The following is a 26869-nucleotide window of genomic DNA, read 5'->3' as shown; positions in this document are numbered from 1 at the left end:
TTGAGGAATCTAGCCTTGTCACATTTGTCACATCATGCCTTAACTGTTATTGTGCAAAACAAATATGTAATGCTTTATGGCAGTCCCATAATTGCAAAATTATATGTAAATAAAGAAACGACCTGCAAGCTGATGTGTCATTCTTTTCCCCTCACACTGTAGGCACTTCGTAGATGGCAGTAGCAGCAGCACTTCCGTCTCACAAACGCGGAGCACACTTGCACAACAAAAGGAGTAAGTTTTATGGTGCTGTGAAACAGGCAGGGCAGTGGTGGGGGGGATAAGGAGGAAACGTTTATGGCATTAAAAAGTGACTGAGGCCACCTATAGACGCTGGGCTAATTGGCTTCTGTTCGTGCTGCTGGTGTGTGTCAGTGTGGAGCTGTGAGGGGAGGAGCGAGGACACAGCTGAGGTACAGAGGACCGATTCAAACCGGGAGTTAAAGTTAAATACGAAGCGGGCGCTAACGAATACAGAAGGGCTTATATTTAAAAAAAAAAAATATATATATATATATATGTTTGTGTGTTAAGCTAATCGTGTGATATTAACTCTACCTGAGGAAAAACCCGCCTTCCCCCGCGCGCTGTTTTACAGTAGGCGCAGAGCTGGCAGTGGCTGCTTCCCTCAAGACTGTGACTGACCTGCACAGGTAAGCTTTTCATCTTTCCTTCTTTCCTTCAGCAGCGTCTGCTCTGATGTTTAGATACAAAACAGAAACCAACTAGCCTTCAGAGCACAGGCAATGCTAGAAGAGGACTTTAAAAAGAATAGCTTGTGTTTATGATCCAAAGTTTGACTTACAGCACCGGCATTCTTTATATTATCTCTCACAGCACTTATAATGCAAGGAAGGGTTTCCGGTGTCATCCATTTATAATTGTTTATAAAAAGCAAGCTATTTGCGATTAATATTTATTGTGGGGGTTGTGAAATATAAACTCAGTGTTGCGTTATCTAAACTCGGGTTTTGGAATGAAAATAACATCTTTAACCTGTGGACTGGAGCCAGTGTGCACTCTGTTACACTGGAGTGATTCAAAGAAGTAAACGCAGATTGTAACCGAATATGGAGACAAAGTAAAAGGAGAAACTTCACCAACCCAACAACAACAACAAACCCATAAATACAAGCGATCAACTGAAGAGGGCAGATGAGCACAGGGCGAAAAGAAATTATGCTGTTCTGTGTTAAGATACTCATAATTGGACTGATTTCTAATCTCACTTGTTTTGTATAAAATCACACAGTAGAAATAAAGATATTTTCAAAACAAAGAAATGCAGACGCAGTTTCTCCTTAAACTGGATATTTCTAGTGAGTCTGTATTGCCTTGGAATTTATTTCCTTCTTCTCAGTCAATGAGTCCTTCAGGTTCAATATGTGTTCACTATTGATTGTTCGAACAGCAGCTCAACTCTGCAAATCCCCCTGGATATCTGTGCATTGATTATTCTAAGAGAGGTCTTCGATCTTCTACTCTTGATTAGGACGCCGAAGTGCCAGTGAGCAAGGTGCTTTACTGGCAACTCATGCCGGTTCACTGATGAAGCCTTGATTGGCCTGAAAATAGCAAAGTGAATGGAAACTCTGTTTCAGCCGTTTGCTTTATTAACCATGAACCCGGAGAAAGTCAATCAGTGCCATTACTATGTGTACTCATGTCCCCAGACCTTAACCTCAGCTTTACAAGGAGCTGCAAATGTTAAAATGTAACAACAGCATCAGCGGGGTTCAATGAATTATTGATGCAAAGACCTGAGACTCTGAACTTTTCCATACGACTGCTTTTAGCAAAAACAAGTGCTTTGTGCTTAAAATCAGTTGGCTCACACTGCCGTTTCTGACGCTGTTAAATATAATGTTCAAAATGGATTAAATTCTCTGACACGAGCCGAAGAGCAGTTTTGCCCTCACCTGGTAGTTTTAAAGGCTACACAACGTCTGACGACCATCAGTCCGTGGCCATCTTTTCCCCCTGAAAGGCACGTAGTGGTTGTAACAGGAATGAATAATTGAGAGGCCAGGCCAGAAAACAGTCATGGCGTATGTCCAGTTAATGATCCACCCACTTATGTATGTTCACGATGAAGACAGGGCTCGGACGCTACGTAGAGCTTGGGCTGGATGAGCAATGGAAAAATGTAGATTTGCTAAATTTGGTTGGTTCATGTTGAGCAAAAGTCATTATCTTGGCTTGTTACCACCAACTCCCTTGCATAAAAGAAGATGATTCATTTGAAAAACTCTGCCTGTGATTAACCAGAGTAAACATGACCAGACAGATATGAATGGCTTATGTACAAAGCCCCAGTAAAAATAGTTACATCCACATCTTCTACCACCACAACTCTGTGTCTGATGATCTAAACATTTCCTGTCAGTGTCTGTGGTGAGTCAGAGAAAGCTTTTATTTTTATGACCACATGTGCTTTTATTATCAGGACCAGACAAGATGGTGATCATGATTGTTACCTCGGGTCTTTTAGGGTTCCACGCAAAACATAATAAAATACTGTTATATTGATTTTCACTTTCATTAGTAGCAAATCCCATAGGAGGCATAATTTATCATGACAACATGAAACAACAGGCTACTGCTTATCATTTTATGGTCTTACAGCAGTTTTAGTAAACAGCTTTCAGACACATCTCACTTCTGTCAGCTTTTACCTCTTCATACAAACGGGATTGTGGCTCTTTGTTTGTTCAAAAGGTGGTTCTTTAAACAAAATCCATTCCTGCCAAAGGAACCTTAGATAAGAAATAGGCGATATGCATTTAAAAGCCTTGAATGAAGGTAATGTAAGTACTGCTAGTTATATGCTCACTTGATTTCTTGGCCTGAGCTAGATGAGAAGATCTGTCTAATACTTATACATGTCCGTTCAGTATAATGTTGGTCCTAGAGGACATTTAGCTTAAAGCAGGAGAAAGCAGTCAAGTCAGCCAAGATCCCCTTTTCACTTTCACATCTTTATGCAAAGCTTTCCTGGATCATCTAACTCATTAAAATGGCATCTTTGTTATTTAACTCTCAAGCAAGGAAATATCAAAGCTTTAGTCATTCTTGAGTTGCAGCTCATGATTTCTTATCAGTTTAATGAGTTATTTTACTCTTTTTGTTTTATCAGGTGTCACTGGGTGGTTTAAGGATGGTTTTGACTCAGCAGCAGACCTGGAGGTAGCGACACATCGCCTGTGCCTTTGGGCCCCTGGAACCCGGACTGGAGATGGTCCACTGGGCCGGACAGTGGTGGGCATGCGTCTGGTTCCAGACTGTGCTGGCCTTTGCCCTGGCCAACTGTGCGTCATTGGCCCCCAGCCCTGTCAACTTCTCTGTTGTGTACACAATGCCTTTCTTCCAAGCTGGGGGTCCCATCCAAAACATAGTCAACAACTCATTTTACCAAGAAGTGTACGTGGCCTCTAAGAATGTGATCGAAGCTGTCAACAGAAGCCTGGAGAAGGTGTGGGAGCTCCGCACTGGGCCAGTGGGGGGCTCAGAGTGTCACATATGCAATTTGTGTGAGATTGACAAGAATCACAACTTTCCAGAGGACACAGACAATCAGGTGTTGCTGTTGGATACACTCTTTATGTATTTATATTCTTGTGGAAGTTCTCAGTACGGCGTATGCTATTTCCACCAGCTGAACCCAAATGGAGAGCCACCCTCTCTTTCAAAGTGTTTGTTCAGAAAGGGCTCAAACTCTGCTGCTAACTGTCCTGACTGTGTGGCTAGCCCTCTTGGTACGAAAGTCACAATGGTGGAGGAGGGTCAGACTGTCTATTTTTTTGTCGCGGCCAGTGTTAATGACAGTGTCACTCAGCGTTACGGCAGGAAGTCTTTATCAGTTCGTCGACCACTGGCCACAGAAGATGGTTTCTTCAGTGATGTGCGTGGTCTGACTGTCCTTCCCAGCCTGCGAAAGACATACCATATTGAATATGTCTACAGCTTCTTCACTCAGGAGTTTGTGTACTTCCTTTCAGTCCAGAGAGAGAGCCCGGATCAGGAATCGTCGCCTTTTCAGACTCGTCTGGGACGTCTCCCGAGGAACGAATGGGAAATGAAGCGGTATCGCGAGTTGATCTTGGAGTGTCGCTTTGAACCAAAGCGCAGGAGGAGGAACGTAGCCAGTGAACCTTATAAGGATATTGTGTACAACGTGGTCCAAGCAGCCCATTTTGGCAAAGCAGGCAGGGAGCTGGCAGAGGAGTTAGGAGCGGAGGAGGAGGATGACATCCTGTATGGTGTTTTTGCTGTCACCGACGACAACGGAGTCACAGAGCATGACTCTGCCCTGTGCGCCTTCCCCATGGACAATGTGAACAAGGCAATTGCTGATGGGGTGGATGACTGCTGTGAGTCTGGACCTGAGCAGCTCTCTAGAGGGCTCTGCCATTTCCAACCCTGTGAGAGCTGTCCACATGAGGTGAGCGCATCAGTCTGCAAATACACAACTATGAAAATGCTACTTCTTCTTCTAAATGCTACAGTTGCTTGGTCTGAGCTGGCAAAAAGGAAAGTATGTCGCGATAAGATGAGCAGAAAATTATCTGAACTTGGATAATTTATGGACTAACAAAGGTGGCTCGATAAAACTCTTGCACAATATGTCTCTCATCTTCATCCAGCCTTGGTGCTGAAAATGAATCCATCACAGGAAGCCAAAAACTGTTTGTCTTGTAGTGGCAGGCTCCAAAAGTGAATCAATCCCTAAAAGACTCCCATGTTAAACCCTAAATTAAAAAGCCCCTTTACAGCCTGGTACCAAAAATGGTTTTGGCCAGAACTGATAGTTCCTCCTTCCATCTTTTCTATGAATATTTAACTTGAAGATGTCATGAAGATGTCTTTGAATCATTGTGGTTTAGTGACAAATAAAACTTAGATAAATACACACTTATACCACATCTGTAAACAATGAGATTTCTGACAAAACCTTCACTAGGTTTACAAGAAAATGTTGATCAGACACAACCACACAGTGTTGTCACCAAAGCGTCACTGACGAGGCAAATCTCCCTGGGTTTCTGGCTAGGTCACACGCATCTTATATGGAGCAGGGATTTTCCACTCAAAGGCGAGAGGTTTGCTGGATGAAGATTTGGGGTTTATTTGCAGCTTTTACATCAGACACTCGTCAATGGAGCACATTTTTTGAGATGGTTTTGAGAGATATTTAGAGACAGTGCAGCTAGGAAAACAAACACTGGAAATTTCAGAGCATCTGGTTGTTCTTGAATGCATCATTGCTTGGCTGTTTTGTGCACAGCTGGGATTCTCGGCATATTTGGCCAGCTTTTCCTACGTCTGGCTACTTCTGGCTTCATTACACACAGTACAAAACCAATGGGAGAGGTCTGGGTGGTATGACCATCTTTTATATACAGTCTATTGTATTCACCCTTTTTGTATGAATTTTTATGGTCATTCAGTTGAATCTATTTTCCTCTTTAGCCAGAAATGATCCTTTATTCATCATGTATCACCTCCTCTAGATGAGACACCAATGAAAAGGAAAATTTTGTGGTTTCTGTGAAGCAATATTAAGGTTTCCATTTTAGTCATATTAGGAATGTGAGAAGCTTTTGCATCGGCAGTCAGTTGGCAGCCACTGTTAAGTCAGAGAAAACAGGGATGCAGAAAGCTTTTTGGATCGCTAATAAATATGGAAAAAGTCTTACTACACTCATCATTATCCAGAAGGACCTGGATGGCAGCCAAGTGGGAGTGAGGGTCAGTTTTTTTTTCTATAGGCTGAATGCTCTCAAGAAGGGACTGGAAAGGTTTGCCCCGTTCCCTTTTTGTGTGACTTTAGTCAGTGGCCTTTTCAGGCGATGCGTGTGCGTTAGGATGTCTGATTTTAAAGGTCTTAGAATATGTTGCTGCTGGTTTCTCGTGGGAAAACGCCTGTTTATTCCCAGATCCCATGCATATTTCTCATATTTTTTTGTGTTAAATTATTCAGTTTTGTCTTTTGGGGTAGGTTTTGGGTAGTGGGAGCTGTGGTAAGACATCTGATACCACAGTTACTTTAAGTAAATTCCAGTTTGAGAAACTATGAGTATTCCCACAAGGACTGGTTGCTATTACTGTAATGTTGCTGTGATATTGTAAAGCTGTATAATTAGTATGATTTCAGCTGCTGGTTATCCCAGATGATGGCACTTCAGGAGAAAGTGATTTCATAAAGTTTGGCAGAACTCGAGTTATGTTGCCCCTTCCTCTGCCTTTGGAGGAACACTTTTTGGTTGGACTAATGAAGTGTTCCTGTAATGGATCTTCTGTTGTTGCTTTTGGCTGCTGGTCTGAATATTGAGTAACGTGACAGCGGGACTGTCCAATAGACTGAAACCTTGGTTCTTCCACTTCACAGCAGACCAATTATGCCAAAACTGCTGCCAAAACATCATCTGTGTTTAATACAGTGGCTTGCAAAAGTATTCTGCCCCCGTGACCTTTTCCACATTTTGTCACATTACAGCCACAAACATGAATCAATGTTATTGGAATTCCACGTGAAAGACCAACACAAAGTGGTGTACACGTGAGAAGTGGAACGAAAATCATACACGATTCCAGACATTTTTTACAAATAAATAACTGCAAAGTGGGGTGTGCGTAATTATTCAGCCCCCTGAGTCAATACTTTGTAGAACCACCTTTTGCTGCAATTACAGCTGCCAGTCTTTTAGGGTATGTCTCTACCAGCTTTGCACATCTAGAGACATAAATCCTTGCCCATTCTTCTTTGCAAAACAGCTCCAGCTCAGTCAGATTAGATGGACAGCGTTTGTGAACAGCAGTTTTTAGATCTTGCCACAGATTCTCGATTGGATTTAGATCTGGACTTTGACTGGGCCATTCTAACACATGGATATGTTTTGTTTTAAACCATTCCATTGCTGCCCTGGCTTTATGTTTAGGGTCGTTGTCCTGCTGGAAGGTGAACCTCCGCCCCAGTCTCAAGTCTTTTGCAGACTCCAAGAGGTTTTCTTCAAAGATTGCCCTGTATTTGGCTCCATCCATCTTCCCATCAACTCTGACCAGCTTCCCTGTCCCTGGTGAAGAGAAGCACCCCCAGAGCATGATGCTGCCACCACCATATTTGACAGTGGGGATGGTGTGTTCAGAGTGATGTGCAGTGTTAGTTTTCCGCCACACATAGCGTTTTGCATTTTGTCCAAAAAGTTCCATTTTGGTCTCATCTGACCAGAGCACCTTCTTCCACATGTTTGCTGTGTCCCCCACATGGCTTGTGGCAAACTGCAAATGGGACTTCTTATGGTTTTCTGTTAACAATGGCTTTCTTCTTGCCATTCTTCTATAAAGACCAACTTTGTGCAGTGCACGACTAATAGTTGTCCTATGGACAGATTCCCCCACCTGAGCTGTAGATCTCTGCAGCTTGTCCAGAGTCACCATGGGCCTCTTGGCTGCATTTCTGATCAGCGCTCTCCTTGTTCGGCCTGTGAGTTTAGATGGACGGCCTTGTCTTGGTAGGTTTACAGTTGTGCCATATTCCTTCCATTTCTGAATAATCATTTGAACAGTGCTCCGTGGGATGTTCAAGGCTTGGGAAATCTTTTTGTAGCCTAAGCCTGCTTTAAATTTCTCAATAACTTTATCCCTGACCTGTCTGGTGTGTTCTTTGGACTTCATGGTGTTGTTGCTCCCAATATTCGCTTAGACAACCTCTGAGGCCGTCACAGAGCAGCTGTATTTGTACTGACATTAGATTACACACAGGTGCACTCTATCTAGTCATTAGCACTCATCAGGCAATGTCTATGGGCAACTGACTGCAGTCAGACCAAAGGGGGCTGAATAATTACGCACACCCCACTTTGCAGTTATTTATTTGTAGAAAATGTTTGGAATCATGTATGATTTTCGTTCCACTTCTCACGTGTACACCACTTTGAATTGGTCTTTCACGTGGAATTCCAATAACATTGATTCATGATTCATTCATTTGGCTTGTTACTATGTCACTGAATTATTAAGCTATTTCTGTGATGACAAATGCACTATTGTTTTAGACTTAAAATGTTTGATAATATTCTGGCTTACAGTTTTTATTTTTACAGCTTTTCAGTTTAATTAGTTTTATATTTGTATTTATGATTTGTATTTAGAGTAGTTGTAACGGAGAGTTAGGCTTTAGGAAAGCAATTCATACCCACTGTTTTATACTCCTCTGGGATTAGGAGGTGGATGACTTCAGGCAATAGCAGTGCTGTTTTTGTTTTTTTCTTAAGCTCTAAGGTTACATACAGTCCATATATTTTTAGACACTGACTCGATTTTAGTTTATCTGTATATCACAACATAATTGAGATATAGTTATATGATTATTATGGTCTGATCTAAGCAGCTGAACAAGTATATTGGATTAACCACATAGAAATTACTGCCATTCTTTGCACTGGTACTTATTAGCATGGTCTCAAATGTAACTGGATGGGTTCACTTAAGGGTGGGATTTGAATGTGAACAAATTTAATCTTCAAGGTAAAGACATTTCACTTGTTTCATCAACTGAAACAAGTCATTTTTAGGATTCAAAAACAAACCAAATCTGTCAGAGAGATAGCAGGAAAGGAAACTGTGGCACATTTGGTGAAAAAAATAACACATAAAAAGGACCTTACCGAAGACAGAAGGTTTACCGAAGACATTAGAGGTGGATCGCTGCAGAATCCTTTCCAAGGTAAAGAAAAACCTGTTCACAATATTCAAGTTAGGACAACTCCAGGAGGTAAGCATATCATTATCAGAGGTTCACCACAGGGTTTAAACCAGTGATCTGTCTCAGAGTGGCCAGATCAGACATTAACGTCATTAGCATCGTTGTATTTTTACTCAGTTGTATATAGCATTCGTATTCTATTTTTATCTTATTGTATATTTTTATTCTATTTTATTCTACTGTATATAGTATATTATTTTATTCTATTCTGTACAGCTGTGTACTGTATTTATTCTTATTGTATTCTAATTTTTGCGTCATAACTTTTGCACTGTCCACTTCCTGCTGTGACAAAACAAATTTCCCACGTGTGGGACTAATAAAGGTTATCTTATCTTATCTTATCTTATCTTATCTTAACACATACCTAAAACAGCACGTATCTCCTGGAAAAGCAGGTTTTGGACAGATGAAACTTGGATCAACGTATATCAGTGATGAGGGGAAAAAAACAGAGGAAATGTGACACAAAGACATATATGGCCTCCAGTGGCACTAGGCCACTAATGTCAGGCTTCAGTTAACTGGAGGAGACTTCACACTACGATTGGACATTGACTAGAAAAATATGGCAAATTCAAGCCTGTCTGTAAACACGACAGCTTGGAAGGTTTTAAATAAATTCCATTAAAGCTTTGCAGGGGTGCAGAGTGGGCTCATGTTAACAATCCATAAAAATTTCCCTACATTCACTAAGCTCTTCAAGGTCAACTCAATGACTTACTGACATTCTTACTGACATTGTTTGTATTGACGACATATAGGCAGTGATGTATAGGGATTCTAAATATCACATTATTTTATTATGAATGTTATGTAAATTATAATAACAGGTCATAATATTCCAGAATTGGCATTTTTTCTTTTGAAAACACTTATGATCAAAACATGTTTTTCACTTGATATTTATTGCAAAACATTAAAATTGTAACACAGGCGAAACTGGACTCAGGCGCAGACCAGCTGAACTAGAATAGCAATCGTAAATGTATTTACGAAACACCACGTGAAAGTATAGACAGTGTACAGGGCAGGGATATGCAGCGGTCCAGGGGGAAATGGGGAGAAAGTTCAAAACACGCTCCGCTCATTCGCTCCTTCCCAGTTTGTCTTCGGCACTCTTCTGAATCCAGCACACTCCGCTCACTCGCTCCTCTTGTATTTGTTTTCTACACACTCACTCTTACTCCATTCTACGCCACACCACCAGGGAAACAGATCGGGGGTACGGACAAGTCCGAGAACCTAAGCACAAGAGAACTGCGGTTAGCATAATCCCTGTAGTCACACGAGAAACAGGGTTTATCGGGGCTGTACTGACGAGAGTAACTCAACAAAGACACAGAGACCATGACAAAAATAAATTTTACTAAAAACAAAATGCATGCCACATGTGCTCTACACCCAAAAAGTGTCATTAAAATTAAGTCAAGTATATTAAAATGGGTTTTAACAGGACCAACTTTGCACTTGTTTTTACTGCACTACAAACTTGGCCAGGTCTCCCTTGAAAAAGAGGTTTTTAATCTCAATTCGATCTTCCTGGTTAAATAAATGTTAAATAAAAAATACAAAAAAAAAAAAACTTTTTAAAGTATATAGAACAAAGAAAACAAAATGAATATTCACAAAAGACAATACTATTCCATTACAAGTAAATGCTGCTCAGTGAGCTGCCTTGGTGGAGGTTTGTGTTCTCATAGTGCTTCTTGTTCCTTGGTAGAATACTCCCTTAAATCAAACAGTGATGCTCCCTGCTCTGTATCTACAGCTCCAGGGCAATCCTCCTGTCAGTAATGCAAGGCATAAACATCTATCAAAGGCCTTTAGATTATTAAATAATCATATTATCACAACCGATTCACCTCGGGCTTCTGGTGTGCCAGATACTTTGTTTCTCTTTGTCACCCCGGTGACGAGCTCAACTTATCTCACAAGAAAGCAGCTCAGTCTGTCGAACCACAACTGTACATTTTCCAGAGATCAAATATTACAATCTAATAATATGGAACTGCTCAAGGCATGTAAAACAAACAATGCTCCCATGCGGTCGGACAGCTAATAAATCTTCCTTAACATACTATAATGGCTGTGTTCTTGTTTACATCAAAAAACCTTTATATGTGATTGATGGTGTAGATTTGATTACATTTCCCATTAAACAGTGACTTTAACAGATTTGTCCAAATGCAAGCCCCCCTTAATAGTTTATTCTCAAGGACCAACTTTCATCACACAGCATACATTAGATCAGACATTCTCAGACTCTGCTCAGTTGTCATAAAGAATCAGAATTGAAATACTTTATTAATCCCAGAGGACGTTATGTGGTCAAAGTTGCCCCAAGACAGTAAGAACAGTAACGAACAAGTTAAAGTACCCCTCTTATCATACTGACTTTGTTATTTCTCTATAGAGGATGTGCAGATATTAAGGGTATACAATTACTGCAGTGTGCACTTGTGTTTTTAGATCAAGGAATTGTACAGAGAGATGGATTTGTTTCATGCTGCCTTTTAAGTTAAACATATCCCTGCAAATACAGTAATTTGAGTTAGAAAATATACCTCAGGGTATAGTCAAAGGAGCTTGCAAAGAAAAGCGTCTGGACTTCTTTAAGTTACTTGAAGACGTTTCACCTCTCATCCGAGAAGCTTCTTCAGTTCTAAGGTCAAATGGTGGAGAGTCCCAGATATAAACTTAGTGGGAGTTTCCCCCCACAGAGGGACAAAAGGACCCCCTGATGATCCTCTAATCGCCTGAGCCAAGGTGTGAAACTGGGTGTGGGTCCCAATCAGCCAGAGTTTCGGGTGTGTTCATTGTGAAACCTGGCCCCACCTTATCATGCGAATTCCTGAGGTCAGATGGCCCAGGATGTGAGTGGGCGTTAAGGCGTCTGGGAAGGGATCTCAAAACTGGATTATAGATGGCAGAGAGTTGGTGTCGTAAACCCCCGCCTCTGTTCAAAGATGGTCGCTCACAGTGGACATAGATGGCTTCTTTCACTCCTCTTTCAAACCATCTGTCCTCTCTGTCCAAAATGTGAACTTTGGCATCCTCGAAAGAGTGTCCTTTATCCTTAAGATGCAGGTGGACTGCTGAGTCTTGTCCTGTGGAGGTGGCTCTTCTGTGTTGTGCCATGTGCTTGTGAAGTGGCTGTTTGGTCTCTCCAATGTAGAGGTCTGAGCATTCCTCGCTGCACTGTACAGCATACACCACATTGTTAAGTTTGTGTTTTGGCGTTTTGTCTTTCGGGTGAATCAGTTTTTGTCTGAGCATGTTGCTGGGTCTGAAATGCACCAGGATGTCATGCTTGGAGAAAACTCTCCTGAGTTTTTCTGATACACCGGCTACATAGGGGATGACAATGTTGTTGCGTCTGTCCTTCTTATCCTCCCTCGCTGGTGTCTGGTCTTCTTTTCTGTGCCTCTTTGCTGACTTTAAGAACGCCCATTTAGGATAGCCGCACGTTTTGAGTGCTTCCTTTACATGTGTGTGTTCCTTCTTTTTTCCTTCAGGCTTAGAGGGAACATGTTCTGCCCGGTGGTATAGGGTCCTAATTACTCCAAGTTTGTGTTCCAGAGGGTGATGGGAGTCAAAAAGGAGGTACTGGCCCGTGTGTGTGGGCTTCCGGTAAACTTCGATGTTGAGGTTGCCGTTCTCCTCAATGTGCACAGCGCAGTCCAGGAAAGGCAAACAGTTGTCCTTGGTGTCTTCCCTGGTGAACTAGAAGACAACGCAGGAAATTTCACACCTTGCTTCCAAAAACACACACTCCTCCTCCTGAATGGAGGATAAGAAAGACAGACGCAACAACATTGTCATCCCCTATGTAGCCGGTGTATCAGAAAAACTCAGGAGAGTTTTCTCCAAGCATGACATCCCGGTGCATTTCAGACCCAGCAACACGCTCAGACAAAAACTGGTTCACCCGAAAGACAAAACGCCAAAACACAGACTTAACAATGTGGTATGCTGTACAGTGCAGCGAGGAATGCTCAGACCTCTACATTGGAGAGACCAAACAGCCACTTCACAAGCACATGGCACAACACAGAAGAGCCACCTCCACAGGACAAGACTCAGCAGTCCATCTGCATCTTAAGGATAAAGGACACTCTTTCGAGGATGCCAATGTTCACATTTTGGACAGAGAGGACAGATGGTTTGAAAGAGGAGTGAAAGAAGCCATCTATGTCCACTGTGAGCGACCATCTTTGAACAGAGGCGGGGGTTTACGACACCAACTCTCTGCCATCTATAATCCAGTTTTGAGATCTCTTCCCAGACGCCTTAACGCCCACTCACATCCTGGGCCATCTGATCTCAGGAATTCGCTTGATAAGGTGGGGCCAGGTTTCACAATGAGCTCACCCGAAACTCTGGCTGATTGGGACCCACACCCAGTTTCACACCTTGGCTCAGGCGATTAGAGGATCATCAGGGGGTCCTGTTGTCCCTCTGTGGGGGGTTACTCCCACTAGGTTTATATCTGGGACTCTCCACCATTTGACCTTAGAACTGAAGAAGCTTCTCGGATGAGAGGTGAAACGTCTTCAAGTAACTTAAAGAAGTCCAGACGCTTTTCTTTGCAAGCTCCTTTGACTACGATGACCTGGATGACTGAGAACCTTCACAGACACCTCAGGGTATACTTACTAAACTTCTTCTACAGTTAAACCTAAATGACTGCTGATCAGCTGCTGAACACAACGTAATATGATATATCAAGAATAAGTGATCATTTTAATGCTCAGTATAAACAATTTTTTATGTCTATAGCCTGAAACACATTGACAGCACAACACTGCGCAAGATCATACTCTCTTTTTCCAGCATAAAGGACAAACAACCTGTTGATACCCTGTTGCCACATATTGTGCAATACTGCCTCGCTGCAGCTTGCACTTGAACTGCTTTTTCTCTCACCATTTCCTGTTGTCTGTGCCCTCTGCTGTCTACGACCTTTGTACTAGAGCATGGAGAACAATGCCACATGCAGAGACCATCCTACCATGGTGTCAAAGCCCTACTACAGAGTGGACCTGTTCAACAGGAAGATGACAAACGTCCTGCTCACATCTCTCCTCGTCACAACTATAGAGAACAAGACCGTGGCCCACATTGGTACCTCGACCGGACGCCTGCTTCAGGTATAGCATAATTTATCATCTTTAGCATTTGTCTTTATTTACTTGCTCCTCTACTAATGATCAACCCTTCATTTTGTGTTGGCAGCTTGTGCTGACAAGATCCAGCCCTGTCATCTTTGCCAATTACTCCTTGGTAGAAAACCAGAGGGTCTCCTCCATTGCTGCTGTGCATTCTTCAGAATATCTTCTCTTTGTGGTTGGAGACAAGGTACAGCTGCAGTCCCTTTGCACAGTATACCAATCTTATACCAGTCCAAGCTTAGCAGACTCTGTGGGTAAATCGTGCTCTCACTATTGAAAGACACGGAGATCTGGTCACATCACAGTTACAAAAGAGCTGGGTAATTTTAGCAGTCTTTTTGTGACAATCTAGAGCACCTGCCCGGGTGTTCTCTTGCCTTAGGGCCAGCGAATGTCTTTCACTTTTTAAATGGTGTTACCCTTGTGACCATGAGAATCAATTAGTGGGTAATTAGAAAATTGAAGAACTTGAAATGACTGTCAGAGCCTTAAACCGAATCATTAAATCAAACTGGTCACGTGACCTTAGAAAATGACGCTCCTCTGAACATGTTTGTAATATTTTGATGACACTAGATAAGACTCGTTTCAGCACTAGGAGCTGTCCAGCTGACCTCTTAAACAGACTATTGCTGAATGAGACCAAGTATCAGCTTACACGTCTCTCTCCATGAACAGGATCAGTTATTAAGGAGCAAATAAAATGATTCTACAGTAGTTTTATGAAACAAGCAGTGTCCAAAGTGCCAGTGTAAAAACTGAAGATTAAACATTATTTTATGCACACCTATGTCATTTACATTATCACTTACATCTTGTTTAAATCCTGCATTTAAGATTTTTACATGTGTCCTCCTAACACTATGAAAGGGATGATCTACTCAGGTATTTAAATACAAGAAACAAGGTATAATGCAGACAAACATGTCAGGCAGAATACTTTTCATATTTAATGTGAGAAATCAATACTTGGTTTTGAAAAGAACATTTCTTATGCTGCTTATAGGCTTCATTATATGAAAAATAAAATGGAGAGTTTTTTCCCCCCTAGCAATAAGTGTGTGAGATGAAAACGGTTATTATTCTGTTTTAGATGATCCAGGTGCCCCAAAGAGGACCAGGCTGTCAACACTTCCTGACTTGTGCCATGTGCCTGACTGCCCCAAAATTCATGGGCTGTGGCTGGTGCTCTGGAGTGTGCTCGTGGGAGAGCGAGTGCCACAATCGCTGGAGAAACGAGTCCTGCCCACCTGGGATCTCCGGAGTGAGATTTAGTCTAATAATCCACAATCTCTGAATCTGAAATCTACAACTTATGACAGCATTCATTTTCAATGGTGAACTATAATTGTCTTTTATTAACACAGTTCTTTCCACGGACTGCTCCCCCTGATGGTCAAACAGAGCTAACGCTGACTGGGTGGGAGTTCCAGTCGCCTTTGAGGCCTGCTATCACCTCCAGAACCCACCAGATCCGACTGGGACAGACGTCCTGCACTGTGATTCCAGCCAAAAGCAACAACACGTAGTGAGTAACTTTGCAAGGCTTGTTTTGGTTCCAAGGACAAGGTTTTTGTGTTATAACCATTATCAGCAAATCCATCAGTAGTTTTTTTTTTTATATCTTTGCTGCACTGTGATATGCCCTATTTATATTAATGCTTGCTCATTATTCTATAACGGTCTTTGCAAACAGCAAAAATAAGTCACCGAAGGTAATTTTGTTTCCTGTTGTAGTCAGACAGTTCACCATGAAATTAAATTGTTAGTAGTTTTGTTGGACATGTCTAATGCAAGTGTTTTCTTCTGATACTCAGCTTGGTGTGTAAGATTCGCTCTGGGGCCACTGAGCTGTTCAAACCAGTCAACATTACAGTGGAAGTGCATGAGGGCAAAGTGGAGGGACGCTACTCTATTGAAGGGAAGGCAGAAATGCCAGGATTCACATTTGTGGTAACCTTTGTTAATATCTTGCAATTCTTTTTTCCTTGTCTATGAAGAGGGTTTGCTTTACCACAAAATCAAAATAAACTGACTTCTTCAGGTTCCCAACATCACAGAAATCCAGCCCAACTATGGCCCTCGTGTTGGGGGCACACTCATCACAGTGAGTGGGCCTCACTTGGACGCTGGAAAGACCAGGAGAGTCACTCTTAACGATGTGGCCTGCGACATAAAAAGGTACAAATACAAAACCTTACGTGCTTTGTAGCACAATCACTTACTCGGTTTCTCAAGTGTTTGTCTTAGAGCTTGTAAAGTTGTCTTGGTTTGGAAAAGTGTTAAAAGACTCACAAGTGAACTATTTTTTGCTCCAGTTCTTGATGATTACACAAATATATTTTAGAGCATGAAGCCTTTCGATTTGCTCCAGTTTGTCTGTTGTGACGTGTCACTCACACATAGCTTTGTCTCTCTGCAGGGTCACAGCGCCTAAAGGCAACGTGTCTTCCATCATTTGTTTGTCCAAAGAAATCTCAGAGGTGAGAGATGTTCCTCTGAGTGTGTTCATTGACAAGTCTCCTGTTCTCACAACAAAGGTGTTTTACTACAAGGAAAACCCAAAGATAACAGACGTCCGGCCTGACTGTAGCTTTGACAGGTAATGCCACAGAAACCTCAGCACAAAAACAGCTGCTGTGTGTACATACTTTGAGGGCATGATCGGACCATTTTGCATTTGCACTTCACTTTTGTGTATTATTCATTTTTCTGAGATGGCAGATTCATTAAAAAATGGAATTTAAACGTCTTTTTGTTGCAGAGGTTCAAAGATTGTCATTGAAGGGGAGAACCTGGATTCTGTTTACCGCACAATCATCCGCTTTAAACCCAATGAGAGCCACCTGAAATCTGTGTCAACGGTACAGTTCCATCATCGATCATTGTAAATATACAGTGCTCAAAAAAATTAACAACAGGTGCACCAATGAGGCAACATTCAAAACGGGAATGGTTTTACAGCTGGAGGCCACTGATATTTTTCCCTTCTCATGTTTTCTTACTGTTTTTTTTTTTTTACTTGTTTTCCATTTGGGTAGGCTCAGTGTCACTACTAGTAGAATGAGGTGATCCCTGCACCCTACAGAGGTTGCCCAGGTAGTCCAACTCCTACAGGACGGCACATACATTTGCTGTATTTCCTACCATAGTCTCAAGAGCATGGAGGAGATTCCAGGACCCAGACAGTTTCTCCAGAAGACTTGGACAGGGCCTTAACCAATCAGCAGGACAAGTGTCTACTCCTTTGTGCAAGGAGGAACAGGATGAGATCTGCCAAAACTACAAAATGACCTCCAGCAGGACACTGGTGTTCAGAAACAGACTGACGAGGCCCGACATCCTCAGTGTGCTCTGTGCTCACTGCCTGACACTGCTGAACTGCGGCACCATGAGCACATGAGAACATGTAACCAACATGAAAGGGTCTGGAGAAAGTAATCCTGCCTGTAACATAGTTTAGCATGGCTGGTTTAGCGGTCAGTCAGTGAAGGTTTCCAGGTCACGCAGTTCCAAAGGATGAAGGAACTGACACCAACTGGTCCCCATGCTCGCCCATACTTAAACCCAATAGGACACCTCCGGGAAATTATATTTCAAGTCCATCCAGAGCCACCAGGTTGCACTTCAGGCTGTACAGGCTTCATCTAGATCTGGAAAGAGATACCCCCCGGATACCGAGGAGTATTCCACAACATTATCAGGCATGCGTAAAAGCATGTGGGGGCCACGCAAACAACTGAGGAACATTTTGAGTTGCTGCAATGACATTTCTTTTGCAAAAAGGACTATTCTGCTGCATCATGTTTTCAGAGTGTCTTTGAATTCAACTCTCTGTATTTTAACTCTGATAATTTTTATGCCCACAAAATGCTGCGACATCCTTTCATTCCTAACACATTACCCAGTCCATGTCATTATAAATATCCAACATGATTTTTCTCCCTTTGAGATCTGATATGTTTTTAGTATTTTTTTGAGCTGTGTATTAAATTATAGAGTTTCTCTATTGCTTCTCTGGGTGATGTGCTTATATTTTACTGTATAGAACAAGCATTAAAATTTTATTACACTGTTTTGTTTCAGGAGTGCCTCGGCAAGTCTTTACCCACACGGATGGAATGCATGACCCCTGTTTTCCACAGGGATGAAACTGTGGAAGGATCGCTATCTTTTGATATGGATGGAGCATCAAGCCTGTGGAGCAAAGAGTTCTCCTATCACCCCTACGGCGAGCCCATACCTTTTGAAACAGAAGGACATGTTCTAAATTTGTACCCTGGGTTTGATGAAGTGTCACTACATGTAAGCTGTTGTGTTACTTCATTCTTACTTAAATCAATTCAAATGTGTGGAATATATTGGAAATTTTAAATATCACACGTTTTGATCCTGTTCTTAGCACCAAAAGCTGAACCTGGTGAGCTCCTGCATGACCATCATTATGACGGTGGCAGGTGTTGATTGTGGTGCTAAAGTCCTGGATAATGAGATAACCTGCAGGATCCCCAAAAACATGACCATTCCTAGTGAGGGACTACCAGTGAAGGTCGGTCAGATGGTTATAAATTGATTAACGTGATTCAATATGGAACTTGGGGTCCTAGGTTTTACTGTCTGTGCCACTGATTAGTAACCATTACTGTACGTCACTAAGTTGTCTGTCCTGTCTCGTGTACCTACAAGATAGGATAGACAAGTAACTGTTGGATAAATTCAATATTTTTTATATGAACACAGATCCCATCTCCACCATACTGATTCCGGCATTCTAACTATGGGTTCTGACCCCATATCTATATAAAAGACCAGTTTCTGTGCTTTTTATGATATTCAAATGAAAGAAATTACAAAAATTAACAACATGGAATAATGAGTTGTGATATTTCATGATTCCATGAACATGCTAAATTTGCAAGTTCAGAATAAGCTAACCCTATTTTTTAGCTTACTAAATATTAAGTGACTGTCCAAAATAAGCTAGTTTTAGCTTATTAGCATTTAACCTAAGTTTAATATTAAAATAATATGTTGACTGTAATATATTACTTATCTTTCTGTAAGTAGGCAATGGATTGGAATGTCAGCATTTTAAATTTGCACTAATGTGTCATATACAGTGTTGGGGTCAATACTAAACAAAAACTCATGCATCACACATTACTCGCTTCTTTTCTTAAAACTAATGCAGTACGTGATTTAATTACTCCCCGTGGAAAGTAATTTCTTACACTACTCGTTACTTTCATGTAACATGACCTAAAATGCATTGCCACATAAATACCGGTTAACAGTGTTAACCTTCGGCTGCATTCCACACGCTGACACAAATCAGTACTTTAATGACGACATACACGATGGCTTTCTTTTTTAAGCATGAACAAAGACCACTACACAAAGCAAGGCAAGTTAAAAGTGATCATCGGAGTGATTCTCCTGCAGAAACACGTGCAGGTATAAAAGAGAAGTTACAATGCTACATGTCTGAATGCTCATCACAGCTACTGTTACCTGCAGAAGGCTTTGGCTGCTGGGTTGTGTGCACTCAATATTGATGTCACTTAGGGGTCTTTGATACCTTTGTGTTAGCATGCTGTGAGTGCAGATGCTTGTACTGAGCTGATGTAGCGTTAGCAGTATTTGTGTCAGCAGCTGTTTCTGTCTTGGATGCACTTTGACTCTTAAAAATAAAAGTAGCGTCCATATCTCCAAGTAGCGTCCTCCTCCTTGCTGTCCACCAGGCATGCAGATACTCTTTAATGTATAAACAGAATACTATAGAAAAATTATGGATCTATTAGAGATGCATGCTGTTTGTTTAAAGTGTTGAGCCATCCACCATAAAATCAACATTTAATGTACAAATTAATATTATTATTAATTTTTTTTTTTTTTACAGCTGAGCTCATACAAAATTAGATTTTTACTAACTAACATTGGTTCGAGCATATGTGGCAATGTCATGGATCGGCTGTGTGGCAGGCGGGAGGAGGACCCAATCGCAAGATTCACAAACACGGGGATGAACTCAAAAGCAGCTTTATTGCTGACAGGCAGAACATAGGAAATACAGAACTCAACTAAACTGGGAATCAATAAACTAACACTCGTAGGGAGACACAGGGAATCCACACAACAATGAGGGAGAACGCGACGCCGAACAGAGGGAGACGCAGACAGAAATACACAGAGGGTTAACGAGGAAAGTGGGAACACACGGGGAACACAGCTGACACAGATAACCATAACGAGACAGGGCGGGGTGAACATAACACTGACGGGAGACGGGCAGAGTCAAACAGGAAGTACACAGAGGTTCAGACTAGGGCTGCCACGATTTGTCGACTAGTCACGATTACGTCGACTATCAAAATCGTCGACGACTGATTTAATAGTCGAGGCGTCGTTTGAAACTTTGTACGATCACAAAAGACGCAGGAATAAGTGGCAGGATTTAAGAGTGTAATAACGGACTGAAACAGAAGATGGCAGCATTGCATGTACAAGGATGTCAGCTACCGTTAAACCCCGAAGAAGAAGAAGAAGAAGCAGAAGCAGCTGTGTCCCAGAATTCATAGCGCGGCCCAGCGCAGTTTCCAACAATGGCGGCAGCTAGTTAGTTTTAATGTTACTCTTATTATTCTTTCTGGGTCACAAAATAAACGTTTAACATATTTTCAGGCGAGAATGTAGCTGTGTAAACCTCAAATATCTGCTCAGTTTATCAGGACACCACATATTTTCAAAAGCGCTCCGACGTTTTCAGAGACATCTGTTACCCACTAGCTCGTTAGCGAGCCGGGGGCTAGGCTCACTAGCGCCCTGAGAACACCGGACTCCCCGCAAATCGTTTTCAAACCCACCGCCGTCTTTCGCTACTCAGGTTAAATATATATGAGTCACTTAGATAACTTAAAATGTTATTGTTTGGCTTTTTTTTTTTAGTATTTTATTTGTTCCTGAGTAAATCAGTTTGTCTGAGATTAAAGTTATAGTTTTTACACAGCTGAATAAACGTCAAGCAGACAGCTGATTATCAGAAGTGTGAGATGCTCCAGAATATACTCCAGTGTCCTGTTATATTTTAGATAGCAAGGAGTTTATTAAACTTCACCGAAACAATCTGCAAATTTCATTAAAATTTAATAAACTATCATCTTGTCTTTATTTTTAGTTAGCACAGACCTTAAACACTTAAAGCTGTAAGCTAATGATAGTTATATAAGAGCAGATGCTGCTGGTGCAATAAGCTGTAGTTTTACGTCTAATGGATGATGATCTGATTAGTCGACTAATCGCAAAAATAATCGGTGACTAGTCGACTATCAAAATAATCGTTTGTGGCAGCCCTAGTTCAGACAGGAGGAGAGAGAGCACGGGGAAAACACAGACATAACGGGCTGGGGAAACATGGAACAACCACAAAGGGAGACGAGGGCTCATAAATACACAGAGGGCACACAGGGGGGAGAGAGAGAGCACGGGGAGAACTTAGACATAACGGGCAGGGGAAACATGGAATAAAACATAAGGAGAGACGAGGGCTCACAGATACACAGAGGGGCACACAGGGGGTAAAAGCCACGAAGGGAAAACACTTAGGGAACAACACAACAGGGCAACTCAGGAAACATGGTCTAAATAGGGAACAAAATACAAACATACAAGAAAACTAAGAACACTGGGCCAACATGGCCCAGGACCATGACAGGCAAAAACTTTTACATAAATGAATGGTTTGCTCCAGATCTACAGAAATACTAAACTTGTGATTTATGGACTTTATTTTCTTAGATCTCCATCAACGGACAGGTTCACAACGTTGGCACAGTGGTGAGGGTCAGCAACCATTACATGGTGGGGATCGTTTTGGGGATCCTGGCAGCTCTGGTTGCCGGGGCGGTGCTGGCCTTTGTTGTCATGAAACACTTAAGGAAGAAGAAGAAAGGTTAGCGCCGCTTTCATGTGTGGACCTTGACGAGTCATGTTTATACAACTGCTAGTGGGTGTCAGTGTGATGAATTACTAAAGTCTTTCAAGTAGAACATCTCAGGTTTTGTATAGGATGTAAATGTTCCACTGTTAGGGTTGATGATTGAACACTATTGTGAAATGTTTTTCAGCCTCCATGGTAGAGTCACGTTTAACCCACAGCGCCAACCGCTGTGGTACAAATAATGTGGAGATGTCACCTGTTGGAGACTACAGAAGAGGTGGCTATCTAAGCACATATATAATATTCTTTACTCTAATTATTGCTGATTTTCCTTTGACAAAGACACCTTCATAAACTTAATAACTTCATGCCTCTCTTTTTCTTTCTCTGTGAACTTTTACTAGTAGTATCGCTAAGTCCTCCCACCCCCTTGGTGGGGCCGGTAGCATTCCCCAGCCTGACCTATGCTGGAGGTCGCATAGATCCGACCCTCACTCCCCTCCTTCCTACAGAAAAGATCCCTATCACCAGTTTTAGGCCAGAGCTGCTGGAAGAGGTGAAAGATGTTCTCATTCCTGCCGAGATGCTTGTTGTCCAGAAACATCGGATTATCGGAAAAGGTAAGGACTTGTGCACGTGAAAAAACTTGCTATGGAAGCCAAGCATTATATAATATTTTGAAGCAACTCTGTAATTATGTCTCATTTTTGTTGCAGGTCATTTTGGAACCGTCTATCACGGCTACTTCACAGACTCCAACAACAGAGAAATCCACTGTGCTGTCAAGTCTTTGAATAGTTGAGTAATTTCTGCTTCTTGAGGTTTGATTTATATGTTTTACGAAAGAACCCGAGTGTCTCTGCTGTGGAACAAAGTGCTAAGAGTATCTGTGATGTCCTATGAGTACCTTTCAGAAGAGGTTCTCTCTGTAATTCCACTGTCTTCTCAGAGGCCATCAGAAAAGAATCTTTACATGTGTGTGTCATCAGGAATAACAGATGTGGAAGAGGTGGAGCAGTTTCTGAAGGAAGGCATCATAATGAAGGGCTTCCATCACAGCAACGTGCTTTCTCTGTTGGGCATCCTCCTGCCACAGGAAGGGCTCCCTCTTGTGGTTCTGCCATACATGAAACACGGGGACTTGCGGCATTTCATACGCTGCGAGAAGAGGGTGTGATAACTATATTAAAATATTGGAAATTCATCACCTCGTTTATGAGGAACTATCTGTTAAATACCTAATGAACTATCATTTCCTTTTGTTGAGGTGTGTCTTGTTGTGTGTTCATGGATTTCTTTAGAACCCCACTGTAAAGGATCTGATTGGCTTTGGGCTGCAAGTTGCCAAGGGGATGGAGTATTTGGCCCAGAAGAAGTTTGTGCACAGAGATCTCGCTGCACGCAACTGCATGTGAGTTTCCAAGACATGCAGAGAATTTAGCAAATGTTTCAGTGTCTCTGTTAGACTTAAAGCATTTGGTTTCGAGAGAATCCTTCAGTTGGCTTTTCCTTTCTTCAGGCTGGATGAGTCGTACACGGTGAAGGTGGCGGACTTTGGCATGGCCAGAGATGTTTTCGATAAGGAATATTACAGTGTTCAGGACCACAGGAAGGCTAAACTGCCTGTCAAGTGGATGGCCATCGAGAGTCTGCAAACACAAAAATTTACCTCCAAGTCAGACGTGGTACGCACATAAAGATTTACTGCAGTAAAGTTGCATTTAAAATGTATTTGATTTGATTTCCATTACACTGTTTGCATTAAAACGTTGCATTTGAGTGTTTTATGCACATTTGCTGACACTTGATGTATATTTTTTGTGTCTTTGGATACAGTGGTCCTTTGGTGTTCTGATGTGGGAAATGCTGACCAGAGGAGCCAGCCCCTACCCAGAGGTGGACCCATACGATATAACGCACTATTTACTGAAGGGCAGGAGGCTTCCTCAGCCACAGTACTGCCCTGACCCTTTGTAAGTAGTAAGAATGAAGTCATTTTATGGCCCCAAATTTCTGATTCACTCCAAAAGTTATTGCAAAAATACACTGTGTAAGTGTTGATGTGGATCCTACCAATGCTTAAGTAGTTCTGGTACAAATTAACAGCTGCAGGGTAAAAGAGAACAAAAAAAAAAAACATGACTCAAAGTCCAGATAATAATGACAAGATGTTCGAGTGGAGTGATACGTATAAATTCTCCACTACTTTGTATTTTAACATGGTTATGCAACACTGTCTTGGAGTTAATGTTTATGTGTTTCGCACTCACGCAGATACACTTACACACAACCCCCCCCCCCCCCCCCCCCCAACACACTCTAGTGTGACCGTACTTTTGCCTTTTAATGATAAACTGCTTAGATGGCGATCTCTTGCTCAACAACTAAAGAGTAACCATGCATGCCCCGTGTCCACTGAGGCCTGGCAACACATTCAACGTGGTCTGAGGTCTCATGGAAGGGACCTGGACCACCTAGATCAGAGCGAATCAGAGGAACAATGCTTTTTAATTATATAATCACTTTCTTGGTGGTCCATTCACTTTAAGAAGCTAAATTCTGGGAATGCTGAAACAAACCTAATCTGGCTTGACCCAAATGTAACAAAATTTACATGTCATTAATTAAATATTTTCAAAATATTCTTTGCCAGCTTGAACCATGAACCTCCTGGGATCTCATCTGGTTGCCTATGTGAGCTTCCTAGGCGCTGGATTGTCTTACAGCTGTACACAGCCTGGCAAGCTGTTTCACTCGCTCTAGTCTTTGTGCTAATGAGCTGCCGGGTACAGATATATGCTTAGTGTTCAGACACAGGAGAGCTATCTGTCTCATTATCCAACTCTCAGCATACAAATCTATGCCATCTTCTCAAATTGTTGTGCTTCACGGCCCTGTAAACCCTGGTTCAATAAAACAAGTGTATGACACGCATGCCAATCAAAATCGTTCCTACATGCCATGTTGTCATCAGGAGAGGATTAACCAGCTGCAGCTATTAACACATACACAGTGTTTCTGTGTGAGTCTGCTGTAAGTCTGTAAAATTTCAGGGCCTCGTAAATTTTACGTGAAAATGTCTAATTCCTTATACAGTATATTAATTGTGCCTGTATTTTTTCCCCAGGTATAGCATTATGCTCCAGTGCTGGGACCCGGATCCAGAGTTGAGGCCCAGCTTTGCTACACTGGTGTCAGCTGTCTCCACCATACTGTCTGGCCTGGAAGGAGAGCACTACATCAGTCTGAATGTCACCTACGTCAACCTTGACCAGCCTCATCCCTATCCTGCCCTGACTGAATCCGCTGATGAGTATGACTCCACAGACGTTGAAGACTCGAGCTCAATGTCTTCTTGATTCACCTCCCCCTACTTACCCCCTACTTTAAACTGGTTCTGGTGCTAATAGCAGGCGCACAAAAAAGGAAAAAAACAAACTTCTGTCTCATCACACCAGTGTTTTTTACCTCAGTGGATTTGAATCAGAATGGAAAAAGTGAGAAGGCCCAACTGTGGGCTTTAGGTTTGTGAACCAAAGGAAAAAGAAAGACAGAGATAGCAAGATATTCTTCATCGTAGTGCGTTAGGTAAGTAAAAAGTACCTTCAAATTACGAACACCTACAGAAGTGCAGGCACTACAGCTCACAGATGCTGGGCGCTGAAGAAGAAAAGTGTGCTTTTTGGTGAGCGAGGCATTGATGAGAGGGGAGCTCAAGTGCTTATTTCTGACAGTGGATTAAGGGGCTGGTACTGCATTAGTTCTGGATTGGTGCTGCGCAGAGCTTTTGCAGATGCACATGTTCTTCCTCCACAAATGGATCCAAATAATAAAGCATACTTCATCATGTTAGATACCACCAGTAAAATTCAAACCTTAAAACTGCTTTATCTTAAGTTTATTTATTTCCAATAAATAAACTGGTAACCGACAATATGTTAGACTGTAGTAACCAGCTATTAACCAGCTAGTTTTGTCGTACTAGCTGGTTAGTAAACCAAAGAAACAAAATGTTTTTATTGTAATACAGTCATCAAAAAAAACAAAGTACACTCATTTTGGATTCTACAATTTTACATATCAGGACATAATAAAAAATAATCTGGTCTTCAGCTGGTCCTGAAATTAAATAAATCCAGTCTCAGATTAAGTATAAAACATGACATATTATCTCATGTCTTTATTTATTTAACAAAATTAAGCCAAAATGCAGAAGCAGTTGGTGAAAAACTAAGTACACCCTGACTATTTCCATAGAAATTTAGAGGGTAAACAGCAGCCAGGTGCTGTTAAATAAAAGCACTTTATTAACTGATCATCAGCAAGTGTGAGCGCCTCAATAAAACTAAAGTTTTGGCAATATGCCGGTCTCACGCATTCAGCCGTTTGTTACCCCAATGCGAAAGAAAGATGTTGATGTCCATCAGTCTGGGAAGGGTTATAAGATCATTATAAGATAAATATAATTCTACAGTCAGAAAGATCATTACAAGCAAAAAGCATTTAAGACAGCTGCCAATCAGCCCAGGAGTGGATGTCCCATCAAATTCACCCCAATTGTAAAGTTGAAAGCTACAGGCCTCAGTTATCATGTTAAATATTAAAGTTCATGTCAGTACATTTAGAAAAAGAAGGACCGAGTGTGGCTTGTTTAAGGGTTGCCAAGAGAAAAGCTCCTCTCTCTAAAAAGAGCATGACAGCGTGGCTTGGGTTTGCAAAGTTGTATCTGAACAAACCACAAGACTTCTGGAACAAAGTCCTTTAGATTTAGATTTAGATGAGACAAAGTGGACATGTGTGGCCATGATGCATTGCAGCACGTTTGACAAACACCAAACGCAGCATATCAGCACAAACACATCATACCAACTGTCAAGCACAGTGGTGGAAGGGTGATTATTTGTTTTTTTATTTTTTATTCACTGCTTACTGTTCTAATGTTGGACTGTTGAATTGATTTGCCTATTGTGGGCTAAATAAAGTTTTGTGAATTGA

General features: G+C 41.7%; 1 protein-coding gene across 2 annotated transcripts; it reads left to right on the top strand.

Annotated features, from left to right (window-relative positions):
- Positions 1-332: 332 nt before the first annotated feature.
- mst1rb (macrophage stimulating 1 receptor b) lies at positions 333-26869 on the top strand. Of its 2 annotated transcripts, none has more exons than XM_086291470.1 (21): positions 333-653; positions 3137-4441; positions 13741-13917; positions 14003-14125; positions 15032-15202; positions 15306-15466; positions 15756-15891; positions 15983-16119; positions 16361-16540; positions 16703-16802; positions 18025-18243; positions 18341-18487; positions 21733-21886; positions 22062-22151; positions 22282-22494; positions 22591-22671; positions 22864-23045; positions 23176-23285; positions 23394-23559; positions 23711-23847; positions 25002-26869. In XM_086291470.1, exons 2-21 carry the CDS (start codon positions 3236-3238, stop codon positions 25231-25233), a joined length of 4122 nt encoding a protein of 1373 aa, XP_086147596.1. In that variant the 5' UTR covers positions 333-653; positions 3137-3235; the 3' UTR covers positions 25234-26869. The 2 variants fall into 2 exon arrangements, with proteins under 2 accessions (XP_086147596.1, XP_086147595.1); XM_086291469.1 differs by having other exon boundaries at positions 22279-22494.

The sequence above is a fragment of the Aulonocara sp. 'chitande type north' Nkhata Bay genome, linkage group LG5 (genome assembly GCF_057382095.1).
Source record: "Aulonocara sp. 'chitande type north' Nkhata Bay isolate Kocher_YH1m ecotype deep benthic linkage group LG5, A_spYH_male_GT1.1, whole genome shotgun sequence".
Lineage (NCBI taxonomy): Eukaryota > Metazoa > Chordata > Actinopteri > Cichliformes > Cichlidae > Aulonocara > Aulonocara sp. 'chitande type north' Nkhata Bay.
Note: the sequence above shows the minus strand (reverse complement) of the source record. Positions and strands in the feature narration are given on the sequence as shown.